This window comes from Cyprinodon variegatus, unplaced genomic scaffold (assembly GCF_000732505.1).
Source record: "Cyprinodon variegatus isolate N-32 unplaced genomic scaffold, C_variegatus-1.0 Scaffold331, whole genome shotgun sequence".
NCBI classification, from domain to species: Eukaryota; Metazoa; Chordata; class Actinopteri; order Cyprinodontiformes; family Cyprinodontidae; genus Cyprinodon; species Cyprinodon variegatus.
In genome coordinates, this window is record NW_015150784.1 from 322,002 (window position 1) to 334,867 (window position 12,866).

The following is a 12,866-nucleotide window of genomic DNA, read 5'->3' on the forward strand; positions in this document are numbered from 1 at the left end:
TTTCCAGCCTTTTCAAAGTTTCGCTTCTTTGAATCTTTGTAATTATTCCTCTGAATGTAGATCTATTTAAGTTTAGATTGGAGGATTTAAACTCAATTCCTAATTTACATTTGTTTCACATCAATTTTTAGAGATGTCAATAATTACTGAATTTGTTTAGAAAGAAATTAGAACAAAAATATTAAAGTTTAGTAAAATCTGACTAAATATCAGGAAGGTTTTTTATGCTGAGGTTTTGGTTAAAAGGTCTAAAACTATAAAAACTTATTTAATAAAAGCCTGTTTCTCTATTTAAAATGAACTGACCACCGAAATCCTTTGAATGTTGCCTGTATTTTAAATCCCAATTACAGCTTTCACATTTTACTGTGCTAATAATTAGCTGCTTACCCTCTAGGTCAATAGCTGCATATCCATTAACCATCATAATGAGAAAATTGTTATTACAAAAATAAATTAGCAAAATGGAAATGTTGCAATTTCGGAGGAAGTCAAGTTTCTCAATAAAAGGTTTTTCCACATTAATAGCTTGGTTTTTCAGTCGCATCCAAATTATTATAGTTCACAAAACTGCAGTGGAAACATTTTTTCGCATCACTTGAGTCAAGCGTGCTTAATGCCTTGTAAAAAGACGAAGAAAAAGAGGATTGGAAGTAGTTGGAGGATGATGGATTCATGAGGAGACTATTTTTTTCATTAACTTTGTGATGATGAGGACTAGAGCGTCAGTCGAAATATGGATACAGCTCAGATGTTTACATCAGCAGCCATATAGTTTTTAAGATTTATGGCATGCAATTTAAGTGTATTTCTTTTTTAATAGGAATACTGCAATTGTGATAATTAGCATTTTTGGAATCAGCAGAATTTTATTAACATGGTTTGTGTACATTTGTAAAGGAAGCACAACTACTGTTGTCTATTTTCGTCCACTGTGACACATGCTGGGTCACTCTTCTAAAGCTCAAACTGATCCCAAAGGGGCTTTTATCTGGTTAAGTAAAGGATTTAACACAGATAAAAGTTTATTTTCAGATATTTCATTTGGGAATCTTCTTGAACAACATTATTGTTTCCTTTCAAACTGTTTCTGGTGTCAAATTTAACCTGAATTTATTTCTATTAAAACGTTTAGACTTTTCTGGCACATTTGCAGATTTCCCTTTTTGTTTTAGCAGAATTTGAACTAAAAGATCGATATTTTAATACTAATCAAGGGTTGCAGTCTAGTTTTAATTTATGTTTTCTTTAAAGCTTTTTGCACCTTTTTCAAAGCATGCCTGATTAAAAAAAAAGCATGAAAAAAAACATTTGAGCCTGCATTAGTCCAACACTATATAGAATACATGATACTTTTAATTCAGCTACAACCAGCTGTCAGACACCATTTGTTTAACAGATAAATGTCGACATTTTAATCTATACACTGGCTAATAGCACACGTCAATTAGACTCAGTTTTCCAGGATGTGAAGAGAGATTCTGGTACCTGACAGGTTGATGTCAGTGAGGGAGTCTCTGGTAGTTGTCCCTGCGGCAGTCAGGATGTTGACAGACTGGTCTGTGACGTGGTTGCAATAGCTGAGGTCCAGCTTCGACAGAAGAGGCATGTAACGAATGATGAGGCACAGAGAAGTGTCGGTGATGTCCAGTCCAGCCAGACGAAGGTCCTCCACATTACGCAGCTTGCTCCTGTTATCTAACTGACCTGAGAGAAAATAAAGACACCGTTAACTCTGAAGAAAAAAAGTAGGTTTGGTGTCATTCTGTTAAAAAGTGTAGAGGACATTCAGATGGTACTGGGAAACTGATGAGCTGGTACCTGGCCTGTTATCCGTAGGGGGCGACAGTAAGTCTCTCATTTGGGCGTCTTTGAGTCCCTCGACCCACTGAACATCCAGTGTTCGCAGCAGAGGACAGCTAGAAGTGCAAAGGGCAGAGACGGCAACCCAGGAGCATCCTGAGAGAAGCAACACACGCAGACCTACAGGGCAGAAAAATGCAGTTACAATTTTTAAAATAAAACAAGTCAATTCTTGTATTTATGTCCAACATTGACACAAATTCTACGAGGTTTTTTGATACATTCAGATTCATAATGATGACACCTCCTCCATTAGCACAGATGTATAGTGGATAGACTTGTTGTATCTCTTTAGGAGAGAAAGCAAACAGCCGAAAATAAAAATACCTTCCCACAGTTAAATGGGGCTCATTAGTTTCTACAGACACTCATGCAAAGTCTTGTAATTTCTTCTCTATGATTCCTTAAAAAGCTTAACTAGCTTCTTTTTGGTAATTTTTTTTATCACAACCTGCGACTGTGGGGGCCCTGGAGAGTCATATTTGTTAAGCAATATCTGCAACAAAATGCTATGCACAGCTTTATTTTATAGGCACAAAAATTATATTTATTTGGCAACTGCTTGCCATGACAACAGCATATAGTGCTTAGGCTTTTTCAAATTATATATAATAATTTCATTGGTTATAATGGTTAAGTATTATAACAAAGCAGTCATTATAACCACTCAAACTAAGACTAAAACTAAGATTGTTGTCAAAAACAACTGTTCTTCAGGTTAGCTAAAGAACAGATATTAATGGATAGATCATTCTTTAATATCATACCTATGTACAGGAAAAATAAATGTCCAGTCTAGAACATATCTTCACCATCATCAGACAGTGATGTCTTTAAAGAGGAAATCAAGTCTAGTGCAGAGTGACAGATATGAACAGTTTTAATTTGATTTACTGTAGGTCAAGGTTCCAGCTAATAATAGTTCAATGGGTCTCATCCCACTGGTACTGAAAAACAATCACTGCTAACACTTGATTGGTTACTATAAACATAGTTATTATGAATCACTTTTGCTGTTCACATCGTACAAGTCTGTCATTTGAGTTAATTGGATTGTGTGTGTTTTCCTGGGAAAAAAATGGTTCATTAAACAACTGCCAGACATTTCTTCTTTGTTCAGTAATCTTTGATTAAACTGTTCCCGAAGTCAGTTCTTTTTTTTTTATTTAAAAAAAAAAAAGTTAGTTCTTCATGAACTGCGCAGGGTGCAGGATTCCACATCAACTTATTATTGGTATCAGGTTCTAAAAGGACAACAGAACAACATAAAGCAGCTCCACTCTCTTTCCATCCTGAAGTGTTCTGCAAAGTCATGAAATTATTTGGCTCTCTGCCCAGGATGACATGCCACAGGGGGGCCAATCCAAAATCATTATAAATTGATAGATTTAGGAACTCGTTTATATTCGTTTTCTGAATATTCGTTTTCTGAAAACAGAAAAAGACCTCTTTATTCCTAATGACTTAAGGGTATTGTGGAGGATTTTGTTTAAAATGTGCTGTCCTCATATCTTACTGTGTCTACATACAGCGGGGACTATACAGTGGACTTTATAGTGAACTCAGTTAACGTACTGTTCAAACAGATGACCACTGCTTTTTGCCCCATTGGACATGTAACTCTTCCTCCAACGTGCGGTGACTGCACCATCTTTGTTATTAGTCGCCGCTGTGGTGTAGCGACAGCCTATGGCGACAGTGGGCCACATGGACAGCAAATCCTATAATGCTTTACGAGGAGAGCTCTCCGCACAAAGAATTCCAGGATATATCTGCCTCTTCTGAGGCCCTTGGCAATTTTCAAAGTACAGCTGAGAGAAAGGTGAGCTTCAATGACTGTCTGAAACCGTAGCTCACCACACATATGCGGCTGAAAGTGCACATTTGCAGAAAAAGAAAGCTAATGCGGTGAGCACGTAGGACGGCCTTACTAAACATATCAACAGAGTGATTGACAATTAGGAGGACCACTTATTTACATGATCCACCTGGAAATAAAAGATCGTCCTCTATACCTTTTAGTGTCATGCAGAACATGTAGGGATCATAGATTTAAAGTTATAATCCAGAGGGCTCTGCTTACCAGGAAGTCTGTTGATGAGCCAGCTGAGCTGTTTTTTGGAGATGTTGGTCCAGCTGAGGTCCAGAGCTACTGGCTGACGCCGGATGATGCCACTCAGCATTAGAGGTGTTATTGACTTACATCTGTTCAGGCTGATATGCTTCCAAAGTCTTTTATCACAGCACCTGGTGGTTTACATGACAGACACGTCCATAAGGTCTCATTGTGTTCCCATTTGGGATTTCTCAGCAGGACAGTTCATCTCATACTCACCATCTGTTCCACGCTCTGCAGACACGCATGCAGACACAGAGATCCCTGTGAGGAAGGTGGCTGAACACCTTCATCCACACCTCTCGCCGCATCACATGGGCCTCCCCCTCGTTTAACGGCAGGGTGTCGGGCGGAGGGCTTATGGGAGGTGGTCGAATGACGTGGCGTTCCATTTGAACGCACTTCGGCGGTGAGCGGCGGGGGAGTGGACGAGGACATAAAGGTGTTATTGGTGTGCTTCTGTTCCAGCTGAGTGGGGAGTACCCGCGCGGCGTCCCGTTTACCTCCCGCCCCCTGTGTCTCAGCCAGTCGCCCAGGTCGCTGCTGCCATTGTTGAGGGGCCATCTTGGCTTCTGTTCATCCGCTTCACTCCCCGGCTCGGCTTTTACAGGACTGCGATTCTGGTTTCCCGAGCTGTCTTCTGTTTTCAGCGGCTGCCTGTGGTAATTTGCCACACTGTTCTCCAGTTTAGGGGCTCTTCGATTCTGAGTTTCTTCTGTTTTGATGGGTTTGCAGTTCTGATTGGTTAAAGAGTCCTCATTTTTGAGCGGCCTGCGATAATGAGCGTTGTTCTCCGTCTTCTCTGCACTAAGCTTCTGGTTGCTCAGAGAATCCTCCATCTTGAGCATCTCTTGGCTCAACTCTTTGCTCAGTCCTTTGTTTGGATGACGGCGTCGCTGATGGCGAGCTTTAAGCTGAGAGGAGCTCTTCTCCTGGCCATCTCCTGACTCACTGCTTGGTCCAGCTCTGGGAGAGTTGGAGGACGAAAGGTCGCCTTCTCTGGCAGACGATGTTCTTAAGAGGGGACTTGCAAGTGCCTTGGTTTTGTCGTGTGTCCCGCCATCTTTCTCTTTAACCGCCGGCTCCTCTTCCTCTGTGTCCTCATCTTGCAGCTCGCTGTCATTTTCATTCTTCCTTCTAAAATGCATTCTGTCCAAGGCTATGGCGTCTTCTTCATGATCCCACTGTCCCTCATCTTCCTCCCTGTGATCATTCTCTGTCTTGATTTGTTGCAAAAGCTTTGGACTAAATTGATCATCTGGTTTTAAAAGCTTTTTCTAAAAAAAAAAGAAAATGTAGAGTTATATTTTTATGTAATCTTAAGTTTACAAATATACTGTTTTCTAACAAATTTATGTCAAGACTCTTTAACTTTCTTAAATTTTAATTTCCAGAGTTTTGAATTAAGCTCTTTTAAATTAAATAAAGGTAGGTTATAAACGTACTATGAATGTTACCCCTCCCCGCATATTGCTGCCATTCTACATTCTCTTTTATTAACAACATAGAAATGTTTGGCCGTTTTGTCATATTTCTGGTTATTATGTTGAATCTAAAGGAACCCTCCCTCCAACTTTTATTAGGAAAATACTGGTTTAAATCCACATTAGGGAAGCTGTTGCTGGGCTGTCTGTCAAGCACCTGACTGCAGGCTCTAACCAAGCAGATTAAGCTGTAGAAATTAGCTTGTAATACTTTACCATCAAACTGTAAAAAGCAAATGGCAAAAAAGTCTAATATTCTTCGAAGTAAATCTATTATATATTGATTTATATATCAGAAGAATATCAACTAAATGTGATAGATGGCTATAAATTTATATTTCTTACAACTGCTTTAATAAATATCAATTATTTCCATTATAGTAGCAAAAATGTTACTTCTGTAACAAAGGCAATTGACGCCTGATCAATTATCATTTATTTGTTTTGGGGATTTTAAAAGGCATGCAATAAAAATACTGCAAAGGCTTGACTTATTAATTTCATATTAAGTAACAAAGCCAGGCCTGAAGATCGTACCTTCTTTTTCAACATAGATGGTTCATCATTTGTGTCAAACAGCTTCCTCTTCTTCCGCAACGGATTATCCTCAAGCCGTGTTCGCGGCAAACTATCCAGAGCCAGCAGCGGCGGACGTTTCTTTGGAGGCTCCTCCTCATTCTTCTTGGAGGAACCTTCCCGCTCCGCTTTCCTTTTCACAGCAGACGTCGTCGTCAGCGTGGGAACGGTTGCTGTAGCCGTCACCACTGGCGGCAACGGCTCAGGCTCCTCTTTTGAGTCTCGGTTTAACCGTGGTTCTTTGAGCAGAGAGCCGGGCAGGTTCGATGCGTATTTAAATCCTGGCCCCCTTTTTTGCTTTGTGGCCAAAAGGTTGAAACAAAGAGGGTACAACTTTATTTCTCTGGCTCTGATGTAAGCAGATCAATTCAGCCATTTTAGAAATCCATCAATCTGACATGAATATAATACAGTCCACAGTGATGCTTACTTTCCCAGTCTTCCCTGCATGGTTACACTTTGGACACTCCCAGCAGTTTGGCAGCTCATCATTGACCAATCCGTTTGAGTCTTTAACCTAAATAAAATCAGTGCCATAGATCAGCTATGAAAAGAACAACAACAACAAAAATACTGTTTATTACCAGACTGAAGCTGATTAATTTACCTTGAGACAGTTTGGATGAACAATCTCATTACAGATGGAGCACTCCATGAGCATAAGGTTAAACTTCTCCTCCTCATCCTCCACAGTGTCCTCCTTTCCAGCTTCTCCACAGACCAGACACACTGCTGTGTGAGGAAGGACAGGCTGCAGAAAACCAAACACAATTCACACTGTTAAGGTACAACAATCCATACAAAATCAGTCCACCTTTCCGTATTAACATACTGACATTATTTCTCTGTATGCATGCTTCTAGTGAATTTTAGAATCAATAAAAAGGTAACAAAAGCAGAAAGACTATTTTATTATTTGGCTCTTCACAACCACTATTGAAAATTTTCCCCATAAATCTTACACACACAAGCGCACTCTCACTAACACCCACAGGTGCTTGGATCCGGTTACTTACATACTTGCCAATTTCTATCTTCACCTACCAAGTTACACATTTCATATTGAATAATAATACTGTTGCTGTTTTGTATCTGTAGTTATATCAGTTGGTTGTGCTGTTCTCTTTACATCTCTCTTTGCAGGTGATGAAGCAGACAGATTAAGTTTTTTTTTATCTCTCTTCTGTCTCCTATTTCTTTCACCTTTTCTCCTTTTTTTCATATTTTCTCTTCTCATTTCTCTCTCCTCTTCTACCTTTTCAATGTAGTGTCCACATAACATGAATTATTCCCAACATAAATTTTAGTAAAATTATTTCCATATATAAATCAAGCAGAGCACCATGGTAAAGTCATAATGCTCCACTTGTGACAGTAAAATCTGTTGGGCTCTTTCTTGCAATAAGACTACAATTCTTGTTCCCACATTGCCAGTCAGGAAACTATAAACAAACAAACAAAAAACATATATTCTTCAAAAAATCAATAATACTTCTTTAACAGTGTTATTTTGGGAGTCAGAGGCTACAAAGTCTCAGAAACCTGATCTGAACTGCAGACAAAAGCCAGTTTTCAACATATTTCTCTGTCCATGGTACTGAAATACCAACCAGCCCTTCACTGCCGACAATAAGCAGATCAACTACAGCTCCTCTCTATTTTAGATGGGTCAACTCTACATCAAACCATTAATAATAACAGCAATAATAATAATATTTTTTATTACTACTATTAACAGTAAGAATAATAATAAGCAATACCGAACAGTAGCTTTTAACCAATCGCTCTAACATCTGTGTTAATTATTTTTTCTATTCCTCTGCTGCTACATAAAGATGATCAAGCTTTCATAAGAGAACATCAAGGATGAAATGGTACTGGGCGGAAACATACAGAGGTAAATAAGTTCTCATGCTAAGATATACAGTAGGTTCCACAAAGGCTCCCTACAAAAACACTAACCCCAAAACTAAAAGGTATCTTAACTTCTTAACTTTTTGAGAGAATTTTCTTGACAAAATGCAGAAGCCTTTTTAAAAGTTTCTCCAAAAACGTACTTCTTCTCACACCTATTCATTTATAACAACCCAAAGTGGCTTAATTTGAAGGTAATAATGCAGCGATGTTAACTCAAGAGAAGAGTTGATAACAAATTCTCTTACTGCAATGCACTGCCTCATGATGCAGGACTGTTTCATCCGCCCCGGCCCTCCAAACTTCTTCATGTCTTTGCAGAAGTGGCATTCTCCACACTCTGTCCGTAAGCATGCTTCGCACTTTCTGCAGCGCGTTCTTCTTCTCCTGGCACCAGACGTTCCTCGGCTGGCCGACAGCTTGACTGCTGATGCTGGAGACGCTGCCATCTTAGGTTTCGGCCGGTTAGGAGGCCGGGGCTAAAAGGGCAAGAAGGAAACAGTGAAAGATTGATTAACAATAAAAAGACAGTAGTTTCATGTCTTTTCAAAGCGTGCTTTTGTTGTAGATTTGATTTAATGCTCACAATAAATCAAACAGAATAAAGTCTCCGAATTTAAACACATCAATATGGTGGGACGCATATTATATTTTTTTGAAATTAATATTTAATATGCAAATGTTTTAATATAATTAAAAAGAATGGATCAGAAAAAATATAATAGGTACAGTAAAGCCAATTAGTACACTTTAGTTATGCATTTTTTTGCAAAAGTGTTTATATTACATTCAATTTTTGCAATTAAAACTACAACATATGCTATTGTGCTTTTATGCAATAGGCAGCAAAATTTTTATAGATTCACCTTTAAAAGTAAATTTGTATTTAGTTCCCTGCCTCAAGAATCTCTTTTTGTTCTACTCAGAGCTGCCAAATGTATCTGTCAGTATTTCACATTCAGAACCTGACATTTTTTGCCAATTTTTCCTTTTTTAAAATAACTTAATCGCATTTAAAAACAGGTTGTTGTTTTTTTATCTTTCTGCATATTTGCAATTTATTTCAGATATGGATGTCAGACAAAATTCAAAATGTTCCCACCTAAAATCCCAGTCAAATATATTGATTTATAAACAGTGTGTGGTTGTAACATTTGAGGATATTTAAGGGGTGTGAATCCATTTGGAACGTGCTGAATAAATGTATATTTTAAATCCAGATAAAATAAGACAATGTTGGTGTTAAACAGCATTTCTATTTCTTTTTTGCTCTATCTCCCTCCATGATAATATGTGAATAAACAGAAAAGGGAACAAAGAGATGATATGCATTCATATTTATCCACAGATAACAACCTGACCAAAAGAGGCAGGCATAAACATATTCTCCATGCCTCTCACAGGGCTGAACAGAAGAGCAAACAAATACATATAGAAAAAAAAAAAACGTCCCTTGAGGCACCTTCCAAATTTAGCCCCTCGCTGCCTTGCATGTTTCTTCTTCAAAGAAAAGCTACACTCACAGCCACATTTCGCACATGCTGCATGAAGAAGACACATTGTTCTGCCACAACAAGAGCACACAGACTGATAAAGACATGTGTTCCTTATAACCTGTGCTCTATTTGAAACATCTGTGCAATAAAGATTATAAATATTTAACCGTTTTTGTTTCTGGTAGGATGTTTCTCCCTTGCAGGCTCAGAGCCAAAACAACAGCAAAGTGGTGGTTCCTTTAATCAGATGAATACTCCCCACTATCGTGCATGAAACACAGAGCAGGAGAGTGGGCGATTGGGTGGTGGGGGGTGGGGGGGGGAGTTATAGAGAAATAAGAGCAAGAGGTGAAAAACACTGCAGCTACAGGAGATGAAGCCTGGATTCCTTCAGTTACATCGACAGTGCAGATTTTCCTGGTGTCAGCATAGCAACAGCCACGTCCCGTTCCCTAACAGAACAGTGTATGACACACACACACTTGTAACCAATGAGGACTGTAACTAGAGAGTCTCTATCAGGGAAAGAAAAGGGAGTGCATTCAATTTTAAGTACATAGTGATAATTTTACTCCGTGAGCAGGCATGAAACAGACTGACATGGACGTCAGACATAGGGTTGGCAGACAGGATTAATGGGAGGTATTGAGGAAGCAGGAGTAGAGGGGGGGGTTGCAATCTGCCCTGTAGTTTTTTTTTTGTTTTGTTCTTTTTTCTTTGCTGTTTTTTGTTTTGTTTTAGGGGGATTCACAAGGATTAACCATAGGGAGGGACCAGATAACCAAGCCATAGAGATCAGTCCTGAATCATTTCATTATGACAGATATTTAGATAAATATTAAAAAGCTAGTTATTTCATGATCACAGCAAAAAGTGGGCAGTTAAAACACAAGTTCAAATGGCAAGTGAGGAAACAGATTGATCCCTTCTCATTTCCTCTCAGCACAAATAGCTAATAAAACCAGAGCTCTCTATTAAATTTTATTTGAGAAAATATATATTTGTCAGTTGTACTTTTCCTATTTTATCATATGATTTATATTTTTTTTCAGCTGTAAATAGGGCAAGACATATGACCAGTTAGCAGTTTAATCCTCAGTCATTAGAAAAAGAAAAGGAAAAATGGAAAGAAGCTACTAAATAAAAAAATTACAACCTTTAAAAATCAATACATTTAAACAGGTGAAGGTAGCAGTAGAGATTAAGTTATACCTTTAGAGTAAATGTCTTGAATAAATGGAAAAAAAGCCAAAACATTTCAAACTAATAGATGACACTGACTGAACCACTAGTTACTCAGGCTGTTAAAGTTATAGGATGAGAGCCACACTCTCGCCTTAAGCCAACTGACTTTAAAAAAAGGGGGAATCAAATTTGTAAACGGTCACATGACTTGTTCTTTTTGACAGCAAAACAAGATGGACTCGTTCATCAGCACTCAGGGTTTTGTTTCATTCAAATGCGGTCACAGATTTTTAAGTGCGGGTGGGGGGTGTGGCGCTGAGGTGAGCAGTGGAGTAGGGAAATTTTTTCAAAGAAAAAAAAAAGGAAAATTTGCAAGCAAGTTATAATACAGACAAAGCTTGGGTTTATAGCATCTGGTTTAATGATCTAAATCACATTGAAATATCAACAAAATTCAACGTTTTCACAACCTGGTCACTGAATGAGAAATCAACCTGCATCGTAATGCAACCCCCAGCCAATAGAAAAAAAAAAAAAAAAACCTGGATCTTCAACAAATCACATTCTATGTGACAAACACTCAAACAGGGAAACTAAAACGAAGGGTAAAATCAAAGACAGAGCACTGAGGGTAGACTGGATTAATGCTTTTGTCTCACAGAAGCTCAATTTCCTCCCTGCTCTGTGATGTTCCACGCAGCGTAAACATCAAACATTCCTCCAGTTACCTCGCCGTGCCTGCCTGCAGGGCGTCAGTGTGCTAACCTGCTCAGAGTCTGAGTCGTAGTCCTCATCATCAGCGCTCAGCGACATGGCCATGGCTTGTTTTCAGTTTTCAGATGCCGTCCAGCTCATAGCAAACTGACATGGCTGCAGTCTCCTCCTCCTCCTCCTCCTCCTCCTACTCCTGCTAATGCTGTCAGGCCTACAGCCCTCCCTCCTGCTCCAAAGCTTCACAATACCACAAGCAGATGTAGGAAACACACACACACATTCAAACACACCAAGTCTCCCTCATTATCATGGATATGCTCCCTGGAAGCTGGGGGTGTTGCTGAAAAGCAGAGAGCCAATGGGAGGCAGCCGAGGATCAGAATATGTAATGGGGGGGGTGTACGCCTCCATCCAATAAGCAAAGTACAGCAGCAAAAGTGTTGTCATATTCATTCTGAGCATCATAAGGAGAGGAGAGCCGCCTTGTCCACAACCAATACAGCTTCTCAGGAGAAAAGGCAAACACAAAGAGCCTCTGGGGCATCTGGGTGGGAGCATCCAGAGGCTTGATGAGACCAGCAGAAACTTTACTACGCAATATTTATATGACACATGCATCATTTATACATGACATATGAAGAAGGGATGCTTTTCCTGGATAGGAGTGATTTCTATAAGATCTTACCAGCAGATTCAAAGCCAGAAACTCTGCTTTAAATAAGCAGTTCTAAACTTTTATAATTTTAAACAGCTTTAATATAAAATGATTCGAACAGTTGAAAGGATGTGTCTGAATCGAAGTAAATGCCTGCACTGGAATATCTAAAGAATGGCCGAAAGACCTTGGGGTAGACATCACAACAACTTTCACATTTCATTTGCCCAGAAACAATTTTTATTTGCCCAGTATAATGTTTGATAAATATAGTTCCTAATATTCATTGTTGTATATATATCAATGAAACATGTTTGTTTTTTAAATGTTTTTTTGTAATTCAGTTTACAGGTTCCTAGTGTGTATATGCATGTGTCAGATAATGAACTCAAGCCCACATTACCGTGTTAACATGCTTTTCAGTCCTTCCTGCACATTCTTTTCAAACTAAACTTTGCTCTAAACTGGCGCCGGCAACGCTTGTGGGTCGTTTTCAGCGAATGTCAGTGATTTTAAAGTAATTTTGAGTGATAAATATTTTTTTTTGCGATCATTGCACTTGCCCGGTGGGCAAATTCAATGAAATTTGTACTCTCCAGACAATAAAAACTACTTGCCCTGGGCGATCAGGCAGTGATCGCAAAAAAAAATATTTATCACTCAAAATTACTTTAAAATCACTGACAATTAGGTCAAAGTTATTCCACAAAATTTGCTAAACTTTTAGCCAGGAGGTTTATCTTGTTTAACTGGAAAAAAATAATCCATCATTCATTCTTAATCTGTTGGAATTAAGAATTATGAAATGTTCAAATGGAAAAGATAAGATTTGAGATGAAAAGCAAAACTGATACTTTCTATGA

The 12,866-nt window shown here is 38.7% G+C and overlaps 1 protein-coding gene across 2 annotated transcripts in view; it reads right to left on the bottom strand.

The window, feature by feature from the left end:
• Positions 1–12,866, bottom strand: part of LOC107091301 (lysine-specific demethylase 2B-like) — a 28,581-nt gene that overhangs the window by 1,765 nt on the left and 13,950 nt on the right. Inside the window, exons 13-20 of one of the 2 annotated variants that reach the window (XM_015385141.1) lie at positions 8,202–8,432; positions 6,647–6,790; positions 6,470–6,556; positions 6,001–6,345; positions 4,199–5,256; positions 3,947–4,110; positions 1,822–1,983; positions 1,489–1,707 (exon numbers count right to left, since the gene is read on the bottom strand). In XM_015385141.1, coding sequence (XP_015240627.1) covers positions 1,489–1,707; positions 1,822–1,983; positions 3,947–4,110; positions 4,199–5,256; positions 6,001–6,345; positions 6,470–6,556; positions 6,647–6,790; positions 8,202–8,432 — 2,410 coding nt within the window. The remainder of the gene's footprint in view (positions 1–1,488; positions 1,708–1,821; positions 1,984–3,946; positions 4,111–4,198; positions 5,257–6,000; positions 6,346–6,469; positions 6,557–6,646; positions 6,791–8,201; positions 8,433–12,866) is intronic. The other variant, XM_015385142.1, reaches the window with a different exon arrangement.